We start from the raw sequence: 14,013 nt of genomic DNA, 5'->3' as shown, positions 1-14,013 counted from the left end.
GGAAGCCATGGCGGCTTCTCCTGGTCACTGGTTCAGACCCTTTTGAACTCACGACACTTCTAATTCCTATCTTTATTCCCCGGGGTTGAATGATGCGGACACCGTTTCACCAAAAAATCAAATCCATACCATTTGGGGGCACTTCCACAAAGGTGTCCTCTATTTCTTGTAAATGGGGGAGATAGGTAATGTCCGAAATAAAACATTTGCTGATGTAGTTAAAAAAGGGTACTCAAGAGTATAGTGCAAGCTGTGAAGAAAATAAAATTGATATTACAATTTCAAATTGCTTAATATCCATCAGAGAGTTTTACAGGTTTTCACAGTCTAGGTGAGGCTTATGCCCCAAGGAGTCTGCTTGATCTATATCTCTTTTTTCCCCTCTTTCTCCTCCCCAAAATAAGAGGCAATCTTCAAAGGAACAAATATGTCACTTTAAATACATAACATAAAAAATGGGCCAAATAAATTATTAAAATACATAAAAAGAAAGAGATCCAAAAAAGATACATGTTATTAGCTATTTGACAAGCTATTGATGCTGTTGCAATGGCTGCATTTCACAGCCCATGAGTTTTCTTTGCTAGACAGATAAAAAGTTGAAATAATGTGTGAAATGACTTTGCAGTCATCCAAAGAACAATTTGGCATGAAACGGTTCATTTAATGGCTTTACACTGGCTGTGCTGTGCAGTCATTTCATACCAGCCCTTCACCACATCTATGTGCTTTGGAATTCCTCCTGGAAACGCGCTCCAAGCCCGGCCGTCCTCTCCCCAGCCCAGTTCCCGACAGCGGCGTTACTACATATGCTTCGAATCTTTATTTCAGATGAGCTCCCAGGTCTGACTCCTGCCTCCCCGTGCTCGAAGCTCGCGGGTGTGAGAGCGCAGATGCGGCCTTGCAGGCTTTGGAGCGGACCCATCTGGGTCAATCCCGCACAGTCTGACTAGCGGCCTCTTGACTAGGACGCTCGGACGCCTGCCTTTCGCCTGGCTCAGATCTGCTGCGCGCTCCCCTCCCCTCGGTCCCTTTTATCCCTCCTAGTTGAAGTACAAGGGTCTCAGGGGAGATGCGATTTTCATAAACTGGAAAATAATGACCAGCAAAAGAAGGAAACAGATTTTTAATGACTGTGAGAATCCTCTTTATAAAAAGACAAGTTTCCTTTTCATTTATTCTAAATGTAAAAAAACCCCATACCATTCATAAACTGGGAAAGAAGGGAAGATTCTTTTTAAGTCTAATTTGTTCATTTACAAAAAAAGCTGGTAGAGACACTGTCCTCCCGCTGCAAGCACCCTGAAGCGCTGAGAAAGGGTGCCGGATCCGACCCCGTGAGACGCGTTTCTGCGTTGCTGGTGCCCGGGGGCATCGCCGGGGTGAGAAGAGCCGCCCGCCAAAAGCAGGACCGAGCCGTCAGGCAGCAGCACCGCTGCTTTGCCGGACCCGCCGCTTCGCCTCGCGGGGGGGGGGGGGGATCTGCCCGCGGGGGCGGCCGGCTCCGCGGCTCCTCAGCCCCGCGCCGGGGGCCCGTCTGCAGACACCGCCCGGCCCCGCGGGGGCGGCGAGCCGCGTCCCCCGGCCCGCGGAGAGGCCGCGCCGCCCCGAGCTCGGCGGCCCGGCCGGGGCTGCGCGGGGCTGCGCGCGGAGGAGCGGAGCGGAGCGGAGCGGAGCGGAGCGGAGCGGGGCGGGACGGGACGGGGCGGGCGGGCGCGGGGCCCCGCCGCCGCGCCGGGCTGGAAGTGCGACGCGCCCCGGCTGCTCCTTTTTGCTTTTTTTCTTTCTTTCCTTTTTTTTTTTTTTTTTTTTTTTTTGGAGCCTCCAAAAGGCTCGCTCGCCCCTTTCATGTGCCGCCGCGGCCCAATGGGGAGGCGGAGGCTGCCTGCAAGTGGTCTAATCTCAATGAGGTGTCAATCATGTTCCCCGGTGGGTGAAGTAAGGTCTTTTGTAACCGCCTCTGTCTTCGCGAGAGAGGCGAGCGGCGGCGGGCTGGCGCGGCGCGGCGCGCAGGGGAGCGGGGCTGTGCGGCGGCGGCGGGAGCAGGCAACTCCGAGCTCGTCTCGCTTGCGCTCCGGCAGGGAGGAGCGGAGCACATGGATTTCTAAACACGCTGGGATTTTATCCACCTACGAGAATAACAACAACAGCACCCGACCCTACGGAAAACAGTCCAATGCATCGTAACTGCAGACCAGTGCAGAGAGATGGGGAAACTTCACTCGAAACATGGTTAGTTCCTTTCACTTGCTACTTCCTCAGCCCTTCCCCTCCCTCGGACCGTGCTTGGTTTGTTGCCGGGATTCGTGCGGGTGTCTAACGCTCTCCCTTTATTATTTCCCCCCGCACACACTTTCCTGCGGACCTGCCTAGCTGCCGTCTGTAAGCCCCGAGAAAGCCCAGAAGGTAGGGCCGGCTCCCCCCGCGCCTTCCCCGCCGCCGACCCGGCCCCGGCCCCGGCCCCGGCCCCGCGCGGCCGCCGCCCCGCGGGCGCTGCGCGGGCAGCGGGCTCGGCTCGGCTCGGCTCGGCCCGGCTCAGCTGTGCCTTGTCTCTGTGCCCCTAGGTGACAGCTTCGCCGTGAGCGCCTCCCTGGCGCGCAGAGGCCTCGAGGACTGGATGGTGAAGCAGAAACCCGCCGGCGGCGGCGGCAGCAGCGGCGGCAGCAGCTCGGGGCTCCCGCACGGCTGCCCGCAGCGCGCCGCTGGCCGGCTCTCCGGCGCCAGGGTAGGTGCGCGCCCCGCTCTCCGCGCCCCGCTCTCCGCGCCCCGCTCTCCGCGCCGGGGACCCCAGCGCCCCTCCCGCCCTCCCCCGCCGGGGCTGCCCCGCGCTGCCCGCCCGCGCCCGGGCCGCCGCTGCGAGCCGCAGAGCGGCCTCGGGTCCGGCACGGAGAGGGGGAGCGGAGCGCCCCGCGGTGCCGCCGGCCCCGACCCTCGGCGGGCGGCAGCGAGCGGGGCGGCGCTGGGGCGCCCGGCATCCCGCGCCCGGCCGTGCGCTCGGCTGGCGAGACCCGCTGGGCGCCCAAGTCTGAGACACGTCGGCGGAGCAGTGCGGGAGGGAGAAGTGCCCGGGGCGCGCCGCGTCGGCCGCTTGCTCCTGGGTGCCCGTGCCCGGCTGCTGCGCGCCGCAGGGGCGGCTGCACGTGTCGCTCGTCCTGGCTGCTGCCGCGCAGTGGTGGTTCCGCGCCCGCGCCCGCCCCCGGCTCTCCCGTGCAAGGCCGGCGGGAGCAAACGGGCGAGCTGCCTTCTTGTTTTCCTTTTGGTAATGTTGTCTCTTTAAACAAAAAGGCATGATGGGAGGTAAACAAACTGAACAGGTCTCAGATATGGTCCTCGCAGTGTCTGGGGTATGATCCAGGGCTTACAGATGTTTGCTGAAAGTCTCCCATTGACTTGAGTGAGCTCTGCCTCAAGCCCTTAAAGCTGGATCAGTGGAAAAGTAACCTGAGAGCTGGGGAGAGGGGAATCTGCCTCCCCAGCAGCCATGTGGGTCTGAGAGCACGGGCAGAGCAGTGCCACCACCGCCTGCCGCTCCGCAGCTCGGTGGTCACTGTACAGTCGGCATCCTGGACTGCTCGTGTCCCCAGACCAGGAGGAAAGATGAACTTGAGCGTGGAGAAGAGGTTTGTTTGCAGACATACTTCTTTTTAGGGGTGGTCTTGAAGTGCACAAAAGCTTTGTAGGAGGGGAAAAGCTAATGATGACTCTTTAGGTTCCCCCAGTCTCATGTTTAGAGGAGGAGAAGTGTGTGGGAGTCACTGGGAGTAAGGGGAAAGAGGGAAATGGTGTAAGTGTAACTGATGAGTATATTCACTTTGCTTCATGTTCGACTTGTGAATATTGTTGGTTTACGTGATTTTTATTGTTTAACTCAGAGAAAATGTGTCAAAAGAGAAACTATCATTAAAAATGGCACATACCTGTATGTCACAGACGTGGAGAGTAAAAAGCCTGCTTTTAGTTCGTTTTCATCATCCCCATTTTTGTGAGCCAGGCTTTTCAGATATGTGTTCTACCTTTCACATACATACTTCTCTAGGAAAGAAAGCTAAGCTGACCAAACTAAAAAGGGGAAAAAACATGGGTTTAAAATACAGCAGTTAAAGGTCACAAACTCTGACTTGACTTCGTGAAACATTTTCTTCTACAGAGATAGTTTGCTATCTGAAAAAAAAAAAAAATCAAAGATACTTTGCTGTTCACAAAACTCCTCAATTCCATGTGCTCTGCTCGGCTAGAATGACAGGAGAATTAAGTATTTCTTTTCTTACTCAAGGTGTCCTCCTCAGGAAAGCTCAGCAGTTAGTGAGCTATTAGCTAAAAATTCGCCCATACTTTTTAGTGCATTATGAAACTGTAGATAGGTTTAAGTATGCTTGAATGCGCTGTTCCTGTGAGGCTTTTTACTGTCATCCTGATACAGATGTTTCAGAATGTTTGAAAATACTGACAGCGAATTGCCTAATCTATCTGTTTGTATCTGCATGCACGTAAGGCCTGCTAAGTGACCTTAGTTTATTTGTCATCCTATCACAGGAAAGCTGTGACAGCTACATTACAGTTCCTTTAAAACATGAACTTTTGGTAATGTGGAAGGATACATCTCTAACCCTCCATTGGAAACAGATGTGTCATATGTACACATATGACAAGGATCTTGGAGTCACAACTATTGACTCCATAACTGAGGTTGCAAGACTGTTTCCTTTTCAAGATTTCTCTTTGATCTCTTCTATAATTGTACCAAGATACACCGTGAATTGTAGCCTAAGATTTTGGTTCTGAATTCACCTCAACGTGTAGAAATACTAGTCGCTTCCAGTGATCCATCACTTGCAGTTGTGTGGGACAGTTGTGTGTTCCCAAACAGTGAAGTGTTGTTGCACTCGAACTGCTATTCCCCTTACTGTTTTAAAATTCCAGTTAAACTATTCAATTAGCTTACAGGGCTCTATGGAGCAGTGCAGTTTTATTGTGTCATGATTGAAAGTTTGGTTTCTCATTAAAACATTTTTTCCTGAAATAGATCTTAATTGCTGCCTCTGTGATTTATGGCAGAAGTAGTTAGATCAAACACTGATGAAAATGATATTTGGATTCAGAGAAACATCCAGTGAGTTTAAAAAAACAATGATGCTAGAAATAACTTTCCTCTTAGGAATCCTTAACCAGGGTTTTGTTGATGGTGGTTTCGTTAGCATTTAGGGCCTTTTTCTGTGAAATCCAGTGTACTTCCAATGACCTTTTGATGGGAGAGGAGAGCACTCAGTTGCTTCCAAGTCTGAAACTTTAAAGATTTGGATCATTTTGATTAGAACTTGCAAGTGATAGTTAAATTTGAGTTATATTGCTCTATAAAAGCCAAAAATTCTGTGTTGGTTGGAGCTGGAAGGCTATTTTCCTCAAGAACAGAGACACTGAAATGTTTGACTTAACTTTGTCATCCAGGGAAGATGATGCTGAAGTACAGAAGGATTCGTGTAGCTACTTTCAAGAAATAGGAATGAATGACTAACATAGGAAAATAATAACGTTTAGTTTGTGCTCTCTAGAATATGACTGAATTTACATGGACAACTCTCATAAAGCAAGTGTGGAGCAGAGGGAGGTCTGTGTGTCAAACACTGGAGGGGTGTTTGACACAGGTAAGGCGTGCGACAGCTCTTCTCTTCCTCGAGTGCGGTTGTGAGAGTGTCTTGGTGGGAGCAGACTTGCCCCAGCTGATGGCCCCCAGCGGTCCTGGGGAGGCAGCTAGTTACTGCCAAACGCATCAGTCACCTGGGAAGGATCTCGCAGCTGTAAATTGTTGGGTGAAGGCAAGAACAAGGCTAAGGGGAGTTTATCTGAACGTGCTTCTGGTGTGTAAACAGCCTTTCTGTCCTGGGCTGCCAGCTGGGACCCCGTTAAGCCAGTGCCACCCACCCAGCAAGGGCTGCTCCGCCCCAGGCGTTCTGATGGCAGCAGAGGTGGAGGGCTGAGCCGCAGCCTGCCCCTTCCACCGTGCCGCGCTGGAGAAAAAGGGGATCTTGAGGCATCCGTGAAAGGTATGAGGTCCTCAGTTATCTTTTATTTTCAAAGCAAATTGAAGCCACTGAGGTTGTAAATCCATTAAAGCAAGAGCAATACATTTCTTTCGCTACTTTATGGATGGATGAACTTGCAGCTGGAGAAGAGGACAGGTTTCGTGACACTATGTGGATTATCTTGAATAACTTTTAATTTATTCAGTGTGTTTACTTTTGCAAACTATTTCTGCAGATTGACGTTGTTTGTGAATATATATGTCTGTATTTATTTATTTATTTAACTGAGAAGTGGTTCTGTGCTAGAGGGGAAAATTTTTAAATATGACATTTGCTTAGTTCAATTTACTTTTATCTTCAAAGCCGTAAGAAATTTTACTAGTTTCTTGCTTGCATGTCTCCTTGAGATCAGAGTTTGGGATTGAAAAAATCTGTTGTTTTTAATTAATTTTTGACCAGTTCGCACTGAACGCAGTTGGAAGTTATCATTTTAGGAAAAAGAGGAAAGACTTTAGCTTTCCAGTTTTATTCTAAGGGCCATTTGGTGCTGTTGATCCTCATCTTCAACCCCAACTGATATTAATTAAGAGTTCCCTGTCTGGTCTGGGAATAATCCAGTGTGAAGTGCTGAGGCACATCCTTGCCTCTGAGGTGGGGCTTGTTCTCCATTTGTTCTGTGCCTGTAACTGCCAGTGACATTAATGGGCATTCCTTGCGTGGCTGAGAGCAGAGCGCCCCGGTGTCAACTGCACTGCTCCTCCAGCAGCGTCTTTCTTGATAAATTAAAAAAAAAAAAAAAAAAAAAAAAAAAAAAAAACCACAAACCAATCCCCCCCCTCCAAAACCTTTCCCAGCCCTCCACTGTTCAATAGCATGTGTGTGTGCATACACGTGTGCATGTGAAAACCTGTAGCCCTAGATGGATACAGTTGCATAGGTTTTGTATCCAAAATGCAAATAATAAAATGCAGAAAAGAGACTTTAGTGGTCTGTATCCACTATGTCTTGAAGGCTGTTAAGTGGAAGATTTAATTGTAACAGTACTTCAGGGTCATTTCATGGGTTGAATGACATTTGACAGACTGTTTTCTTATTGATGTGGTGACAAGATCAATTAGCAATTTCCTTGGGTGCTGTCTTGTGTGACTACTTTAAGGGATCTTTTAAACTCAAATGTTTTCAAGTACATTAATGCAGGTATTGTATAGCTAATTAATTGTATTGACTCTGAGGATTAAAAAAACAACAGACTCAGCAATGCTAGATATTGGTACGACTGAAAAAATATTTTGATATATAGAATATGATGTATATGATATTTAAAATAAAATTGTGAAACTTTGTATTGAGAGAGAAGCAGAGTCTTATGTAGTGTTGAAATCTGGTGCCAACAAACCAAGATAATTTAATTAGCAGTGTACATAGTACATCTTGACAGCTATGGTTTGGGAAAATTACAATATGAATATTAACACTCAAAGAGTCTCTGCAAGTATTAGTGCCACGGTGATGAGATTAGTGAATTGGCCAATACTGTAGCAGAAAGCTGGATTCCAAGGGAATTATCCTTGAATGATACCAGTTGGTGCAATTAAAAGCCACAATTCAGTTGCCATATGGAAAGTGTTAGACATCCTTACATGGTTTCAAAGCTATGTGCCGGAGGTTAAATTGACATATGAAGAAAAGCATAAATTAAATATTTTGTGTTATGAAATTAAAAGTTGACTTTGCTTGAGCCATATGGAGGAGGTGGGTGGAAGACAATCTGCATTTCATCTGGGCTTGTTTTAAAGGTATTTTAGGTTTAATGTGGCGCATACTTAATTTGGGAAGTTGATTAGAAAGCTGAATGGCCCGTGAAGTTTCTGCAAACAATCTTGTTAAAGCAACTTTTTTAAATGTCTGACCACCCTCTTTCTCCCACCTGCTCTAGAATGGATTACTTAGGTTGATGTTTGTAAGAAGGAAGCGTATTCTCGCTAGTAGCTGGGTGAAGTCCTCCTCCAAGTGACGTGAGAAAGCTGTCTCTTGGGCTACTGAACAGTTCCGCCTGGCTTAGCTTAACCTTAATTCTTCTGAATGGGAAGGCCTTGCTTACAGAGTACATTTTCTTCTTCTGTAAATTAGGATGAAAAGTACTAACAGCGTGTTATATTCTTTAATGACTCTAAATGTAAATAATTTACTCCAGGCTTTACACTAAACTTTGCTTGTAACAAGAATGGGAAATTTGTTGCACATGATTTTTGACATATGGGAATGTTCTTCAGAGTAGAATTCATTAACAGAAGGTTCTTCTATAGGTTTTTGTGAGATCTATAATAAGACCCAGGAGGAGCTCAGTAAGTGGATATTTGTAGGCACCCTTCAGAAGATGATCTTAGTTGACTTTTATGGTTTCTTTTGAATTGGGTTAGGAACAGAGGAAAGAAAAGTCTCTTGAGTACTGAAACTTTGTAAGAGTTAGTTTTTCCAAAGCTGGGGAAATAATTGTTCAGTGATGATTTTTAAATCAAAAAGAAACTTTGCTCGCCCTGCTGCAGCTGTTGGCCTTTATAGAAAATATTATGGATGAGTTATGCTTCCTGAGTGTTAGCACCAAAACCTGGTTGAGAAGTAAATGGTAGATGTTGAAATGTACAAAATATGTGGAGTAATTTTTGGTAATTAATTGCTTTTCTAGGTTATATTAGCTATATAATTATGACTCCTGAAAACTCAGGAGTCTTCAGACTATATGATATCTATAAATACCTTTTACTGCAAAATAAGGTGTAGTTTTTGTTTCAAAATTTGATGTGAAGAAATGGTCAAATAGACTTTCCCTGTCTATTTGTTTAGTTATATCTGCCAACATTGGCAGCAAAACTGAGCTTGTATTTACTCCTGCAGAGTAAGTACAGCTATGGGAGATTGAGTTGGACTGTATTCCATTCAAGAATTATTAACCAAGTTCCAAATGCAAAATCTTCATTGTGTCTGATTTCTGAGCCAGCACAGGGTGTTTGTATTGGAATATCTCATGACATTTGTCTTGCAGTGGTGGGACGCCAGTGGTGTTAGCTGTGGTGAAAGGGCTGTGCTGGAGCAGATACTTCTACTGCTGCGTAATCGAAGCGGGGGGGGGGGGGGGGGGAGGGGGAAACAACTTGGGAAGGTTCAGCTATTGCTGTCCTGGTCCCTTTGCAAGGGATGCAGCTGTACAGTGTATCTGCTCTTTGTAAACTGCTGGTTTTATTTGTATCACAGAGGTACTGCACATTTTATCCTGGCATTGGCAGAATAGCAATGACACTTTTGAAGGTATGAGATGTCATTTTTCAAGTTGGAAAATACTATATTGTTTCTCGCAAACACACTGCTGTCATATCCATTGGTTAATGCCGGTCGTGTCCACTGGTTAATAAGGCCAGGTGTGTTGGCTTGTTGTGTGACTGGCATTCAGGCAGGCTTATGTCTGCCAGAAAGTGTCCAGCCGGATTCCCTACTACCTGTGTGTGTGCTTCTCACGTGACCTGACATGTGCCCATCATTTGCGAGAGGTCCTCATGTTTTAGTCCTGCAGAATCTAATCCTTTAAGAAAGGAATTGATGTAGTGTCTTGTTGGGAGGTCCTGCAACAGCTGTAAAGTTGAGTACCACTGACTTTCTTCATGTGCTGTGGTCTATTGTATATTATAGGGCAATAAATAATCCTGTTATTTTAAGCTATAAGACTTTTGGTAGATTAAATCCTTTTGCTCCTCAGTCTCTCCTGGCCACAGTCTGGCCTTCTGAAATCTTATCAGTGCCTTAGATCTCAATGGCTAAAAAGAGATTAGTAGAAATATGCCTAGAAGATACTACCAGACTACCCACTTGGCAGGGGTAAGGGAACACCCCCTCCTCGCTGACTCGAGCCAAGGGCCCTGCCAAACATACATGAGAAAAAGTTGCTTCTTAAATCTGAAATTGTTGTGAACAAGACTCATCAGGCAAACAGTTTTTCTGCCCTTTCTCAAAGCCCTGATGGCTTGATCATTTTCTCCAAGATCCCTTCTCCAGTTGTAGTCAGTCTGAATATGCAGTGGAACTCCAAAATTCATACAGCGGGTGTGAACGGATGTCTCCAAAAGTGCCATTTGTTTCATTTGGGGAAAGGTTGTCCCTTCCTGATTCATGCACATGACTGGCTAAAGCCTTGAAGCATGAGACTTGATGGTCTTCATTAATAGAAAGATATCAAAAATATTGCAGATATGTTGGAAGCAAGGGGTTGGAATGAGGAGAGCCGTCATTTCCAGATCACTGCAAATGTGACAGCGTGTGCTTGTGTGCCGCTCCTCTGCCCTGGCACTGCACTTCTGTTATCTGCTAGACTACCAACCTCATTTTTGGTTGTAATGGAATTTGGACTGAAATGCAGGCTCAGTAGCACGGGCCTCTATATCACTTGCAGTGAGAATCCCTTGAGAACGAGAGACCCTTCTTTGAAATGTGGGAGGAGATCAGTTATGTTCTGAACAAAATTTACAGCAGAGAACTTCTGAAGTGCCTGGATTTTTCAGCCCTGTAACCTTGGGCTCCAAACTAACAACTGTATGCAGCCTATGTAACTTTAGCTCGTAGATGGATCGGTATGTGGTCAGAACAGTCTGTGCACTGTCCATCCGGAGAAATACTTTGTGTTTTGTGATTAGGGTGGAATTTAATGCATTTGGGGGCATTACTGTGGCAGCTTTAAAGGGATTAAGTATATTGAGGTTCCTATTAAAGTGTAACGCTGTGATTCAAGATCTGTGAAAGAAAATCAAGCATGGGTGTTTGATCTTGGGGTGCAGCCTCACATGCTGTGAGGCATAAAATAAGGGGATGGACTCAGTAGGGAAGTGACAGAACAAAGTACTGTCTTGCAGGAGAAATGGGATTTGGGAGCAGCCTTGGATCTTTTGATCCCTACTCTGATGCGAATGATGAGTGGTATGGAGGTGACAGGTTTGTACTGGGGGAGGAAGGAGGACGGCAGATAGTGTGTTGCGCTGCCCTCGGAGAGAGTCTGCTGTCTGATTCCCCAAAGATTTCCTAGTGGTAGATAAGGACTAAGGCACTTCCTGGTGTCCTGTCTTAAAAACCTTCGATTAACCTTAAAGGTTAATTTTGAACGAGTTAGGTAAAGAAAGTAGTAGCTGTAAAACTAAGTCCTACGCTTGAAGTGCCATATAAAGAACAAACGCCTGCTTGGGGGAGCAGGAATTTTCTCTGAGCACAGACTGCCCCAGTCCTGAGCTCGCAGAATAACAAGCAGTCTCTGTATTGCATAAGATGCTGTGGTTGAGCCTGTATCAGTGTTTCTGTAATAAACCACTCTTTTTTTGAAACAATAAATAATAATTTTGCTTGTGAACTTTCCAAGTCTCTCTCTGTTCACATAGCGTACGTGTGTATAAACTGCAGACACTCGTTCCCCTATAAAGAGAGAACATCACAGTCTAGCAAACAGAATATCTGTCATTCCAGCTGAGCGAGGTCTAAGGCAATAACCCAAAATGTCCTGGAAGAAATTCTAAAAGGCATTGAAGAAATCAATCGTCTGATCCTAGAGGAAAGCCTTTGATGTGATCCTGGTAAGTTTATACTGGGAGCCTGCCTGTTTCTTTATGGTCAGCCTTAGACTTTCTATATGAAAAGTGGATCAAATAATTTCATATGCTTCTGCTTTAAAAAAAGATGGTTGATAGCTTTCTAAAGTGTACACACTGTTTAAATGTAGATTGTGGCTTTTAGCCGAAGCCCAGGTGGGGAGGAAGGGCTTTTCAAAACAAGTACTTACAGAAAAATAAATAATGCTTTGATATTTTCCCATGGAAAAACTGTGCCTCGTTTAGCCATGCTGAATATTTAATTTTATTTTGAGGGTAAACCTCACAGGTTATCTCAGTTAAAGCATTTGTGTTTAGGTAAAGCTAATGTGCAAGGTCTTGTTCCTGATGTGCATGCACGTGTAAAAGAAGTTTTTCAGAATAAACTACTACATAAACAAACTACTTTAAGAAGTATATTTTTAACTAACTCAGTGCAGTTGGGCATTTAAGTTTATATCATCTTGAAAATTTCTGCAATATTTTTCTGGACATTTAGGTTATGATTCGAAAGCCCTGCTGCAATAGAAGGGAAACCTCTCATTGCTTTCAGTGGTTTTGTATCAGGTTATTTGCCGCATCAGAGGAAGAGGAGGGAGGGCTCAAGTGGTGAGACTAATAGTCTCTTTATCTGGAAGCTACATTGATAGTATAGTGGTAATGTATCTTCCTCTGCAGAGGCAATTTGTCTGATCACTTTTTTTATGACAGGCTCATAAAAGTTTTCACAATTTTATTGCCACCTAAATTCTCATCTGTAGTTAGCAATGTAATTTTGCAGGTAGGTTAAGAAAGCATGTTTTGAGGAAGGCTATTCCCACAGCACTGCAATGTGCTTGTTAAGGTACCATGTGGCTTTCATTGTTTGAAGAGTTTTTTCTTTCCTTTTCTCTTTTCTCTCTCTTTTCTTTTTTTTTTTTTTCTCATGCAGAAGTAAATGAGATCTGTCACTGTCTAAGCTATTGCAGTGGGCTTTTCATTGAAGAGCAGTCACTCCTGGGTTAAAACATGGTGGCAGATGGCAGAAAAGAAAGAAGACACCAGCTGAGGGGACCGTATTGTATTCATTGATGCTACATAGGAGATTTCATTGAAATTTGGTCATCAGCCTTAACAGGACACTCTCTTCCAGATGTGCTATTTTAGCTATTAGTTTGATTTTGTATTGTTTAGATGTAACTTTAAAAACCTGAATGGAATTGCTGCTTGTGAGATCTGTGTGACAAAAGTCACAAGTAAGGCAAGTTTAAGTTGCCCAGGTTCCTTGAACATTTGCTGTTAACCGGGAGGGAACAGCTAGGCTTCAGTGTGCAGATGGTGTCACTGCTTCGTCAGTGAACACATGATGTGCTGTTTAAACGTATCCCTAATTTGTGGCCACCTCCGATTTTCACCGTCGGGGAATGACAGGCATGAAGGCAGCGCAGCGATAAGCCCCCTAGATTTGCCAGTAAATGGAGAGCGGACTATAGGTAATGAATGTCTCCGGGGAGGTGGCGTTGCAGCTCTGCGCGGTGATCTGAGCCGCCTCGCGTGGCTCCGATGGCAGCACCAGCAGCCGCGGTCAGCAAGTAAGGGAATAAACCACGAAAGGCGAGGAGAATTTCACCAGCGCTGGGGAAATAGGAAGGCAGTGCTTGTCAAATAGAGCAGAACGGAGAGGCTGGACAAGAAAAATGCAATCTCATCCCCGTAGGGCTAAGCGAGGACAGAGACCCCCGTCCTGCCCTCCGGTACAGTCTGAGGGTCTCCTAATCCCCAGCCGTGGGGGAGGCTTCCTCCCTCTGGTCCTTCCACGTGTGGTGTTAGGGTGTATCGATTTCAATGTCAAGGATTATCAGGAGTGGATAACGAACTCTACCTTTGGTTATGTCTCTTTTAAGAGAGACGTGCCAGTGCATGTTTAAAAGCAGGGTTTAGGCCACAAGGCTAATGGTAGTGGTTATCTCCTAAAAACCGGCTGAGCGCAGGGTTAGAGTTTGGCTTTGGATGCCAATGCCGGGGGCCGCGTGCTCCTCGCTGGCAGCAGCAGTGCCCGCAGGGACCCAGCTCACCAGACCTGCCACCTGCTGACGCTTGGCCTCATCTGTCTGCAAGCAGAGAAGAAAGGGCGTTACCGGGGCTTAGTCATGCCCAGCTCGAAATCTGTCTCCTCGAGGCCATGAGGACGCAGCAGCTGTGTTCTCCGCGGTCTCCGGGTGCCCCTCTCCCGCGGGTTTAAGGCCGGGCTGGTCGGCGGCGGCCCTCCCGCAGGGCAGCGCTCCCCCTCGGCATCCTTGGCCCGGGTGGAGCGCGGTGGTTCCCCTGTTCCCTTAACCAAGTCCCGTTGCCGGCAGGGCTTCCCCAGGCGTCGCCTGCCTCCCGGAGCGGCC

The 14,013-nt window shown here is 46.7% G+C and overlaps 1 protein-coding gene across 2 annotated transcripts in view; it reads left to right on the top strand.

Annotated features, from left to right (window-relative positions):
- The first annotated feature begins 1,893 nt into the window (after positions 1-1,893).
- Positions 1,894-14,013, top strand: part of NKD1 (NKD inhibitor of WNT signaling pathway 1) — a 115,333-nt gene continuing 103,213 nt past the window's right edge. The window contains exons 1-3 of one of the 2 annotated variants that reach the window (XM_064519562.1): positions 1,894-2,232; positions 2,374-2,406; positions 2,565-2,725. In XM_064519562.1, coding sequence (XP_064375632.1) covers positions 2,208-2,232; positions 2,374-2,406; positions 2,565-2,725 — 219 coding nt within the window. In that variant the 5' untranslated portion in view covers positions 1,894-2,207. The remainder of the gene's footprint in view (positions 2,233-2,373; positions 2,407-2,564; positions 2,726-14,013) is intronic. The other variant, XM_064519561.1, reaches the window with a different exon arrangement.

Source organism: Dromaius novaehollandiae, chromosome 13 (assembly GCF_036370855.1).
Source record: "Dromaius novaehollandiae isolate bDroNov1 chromosome 13, bDroNov1.hap1, whole genome shotgun sequence".
Taxonomy (NCBI): Eukaryota; Metazoa; Chordata; class Aves; order Casuariiformes; family Dromaiidae; genus Dromaius; species Dromaius novaehollandiae.
The sequence above is the reverse complement of the archived record's forward strand: the minus strand, read 5'-3'. Positions and strand labels throughout refer to the sequence as shown.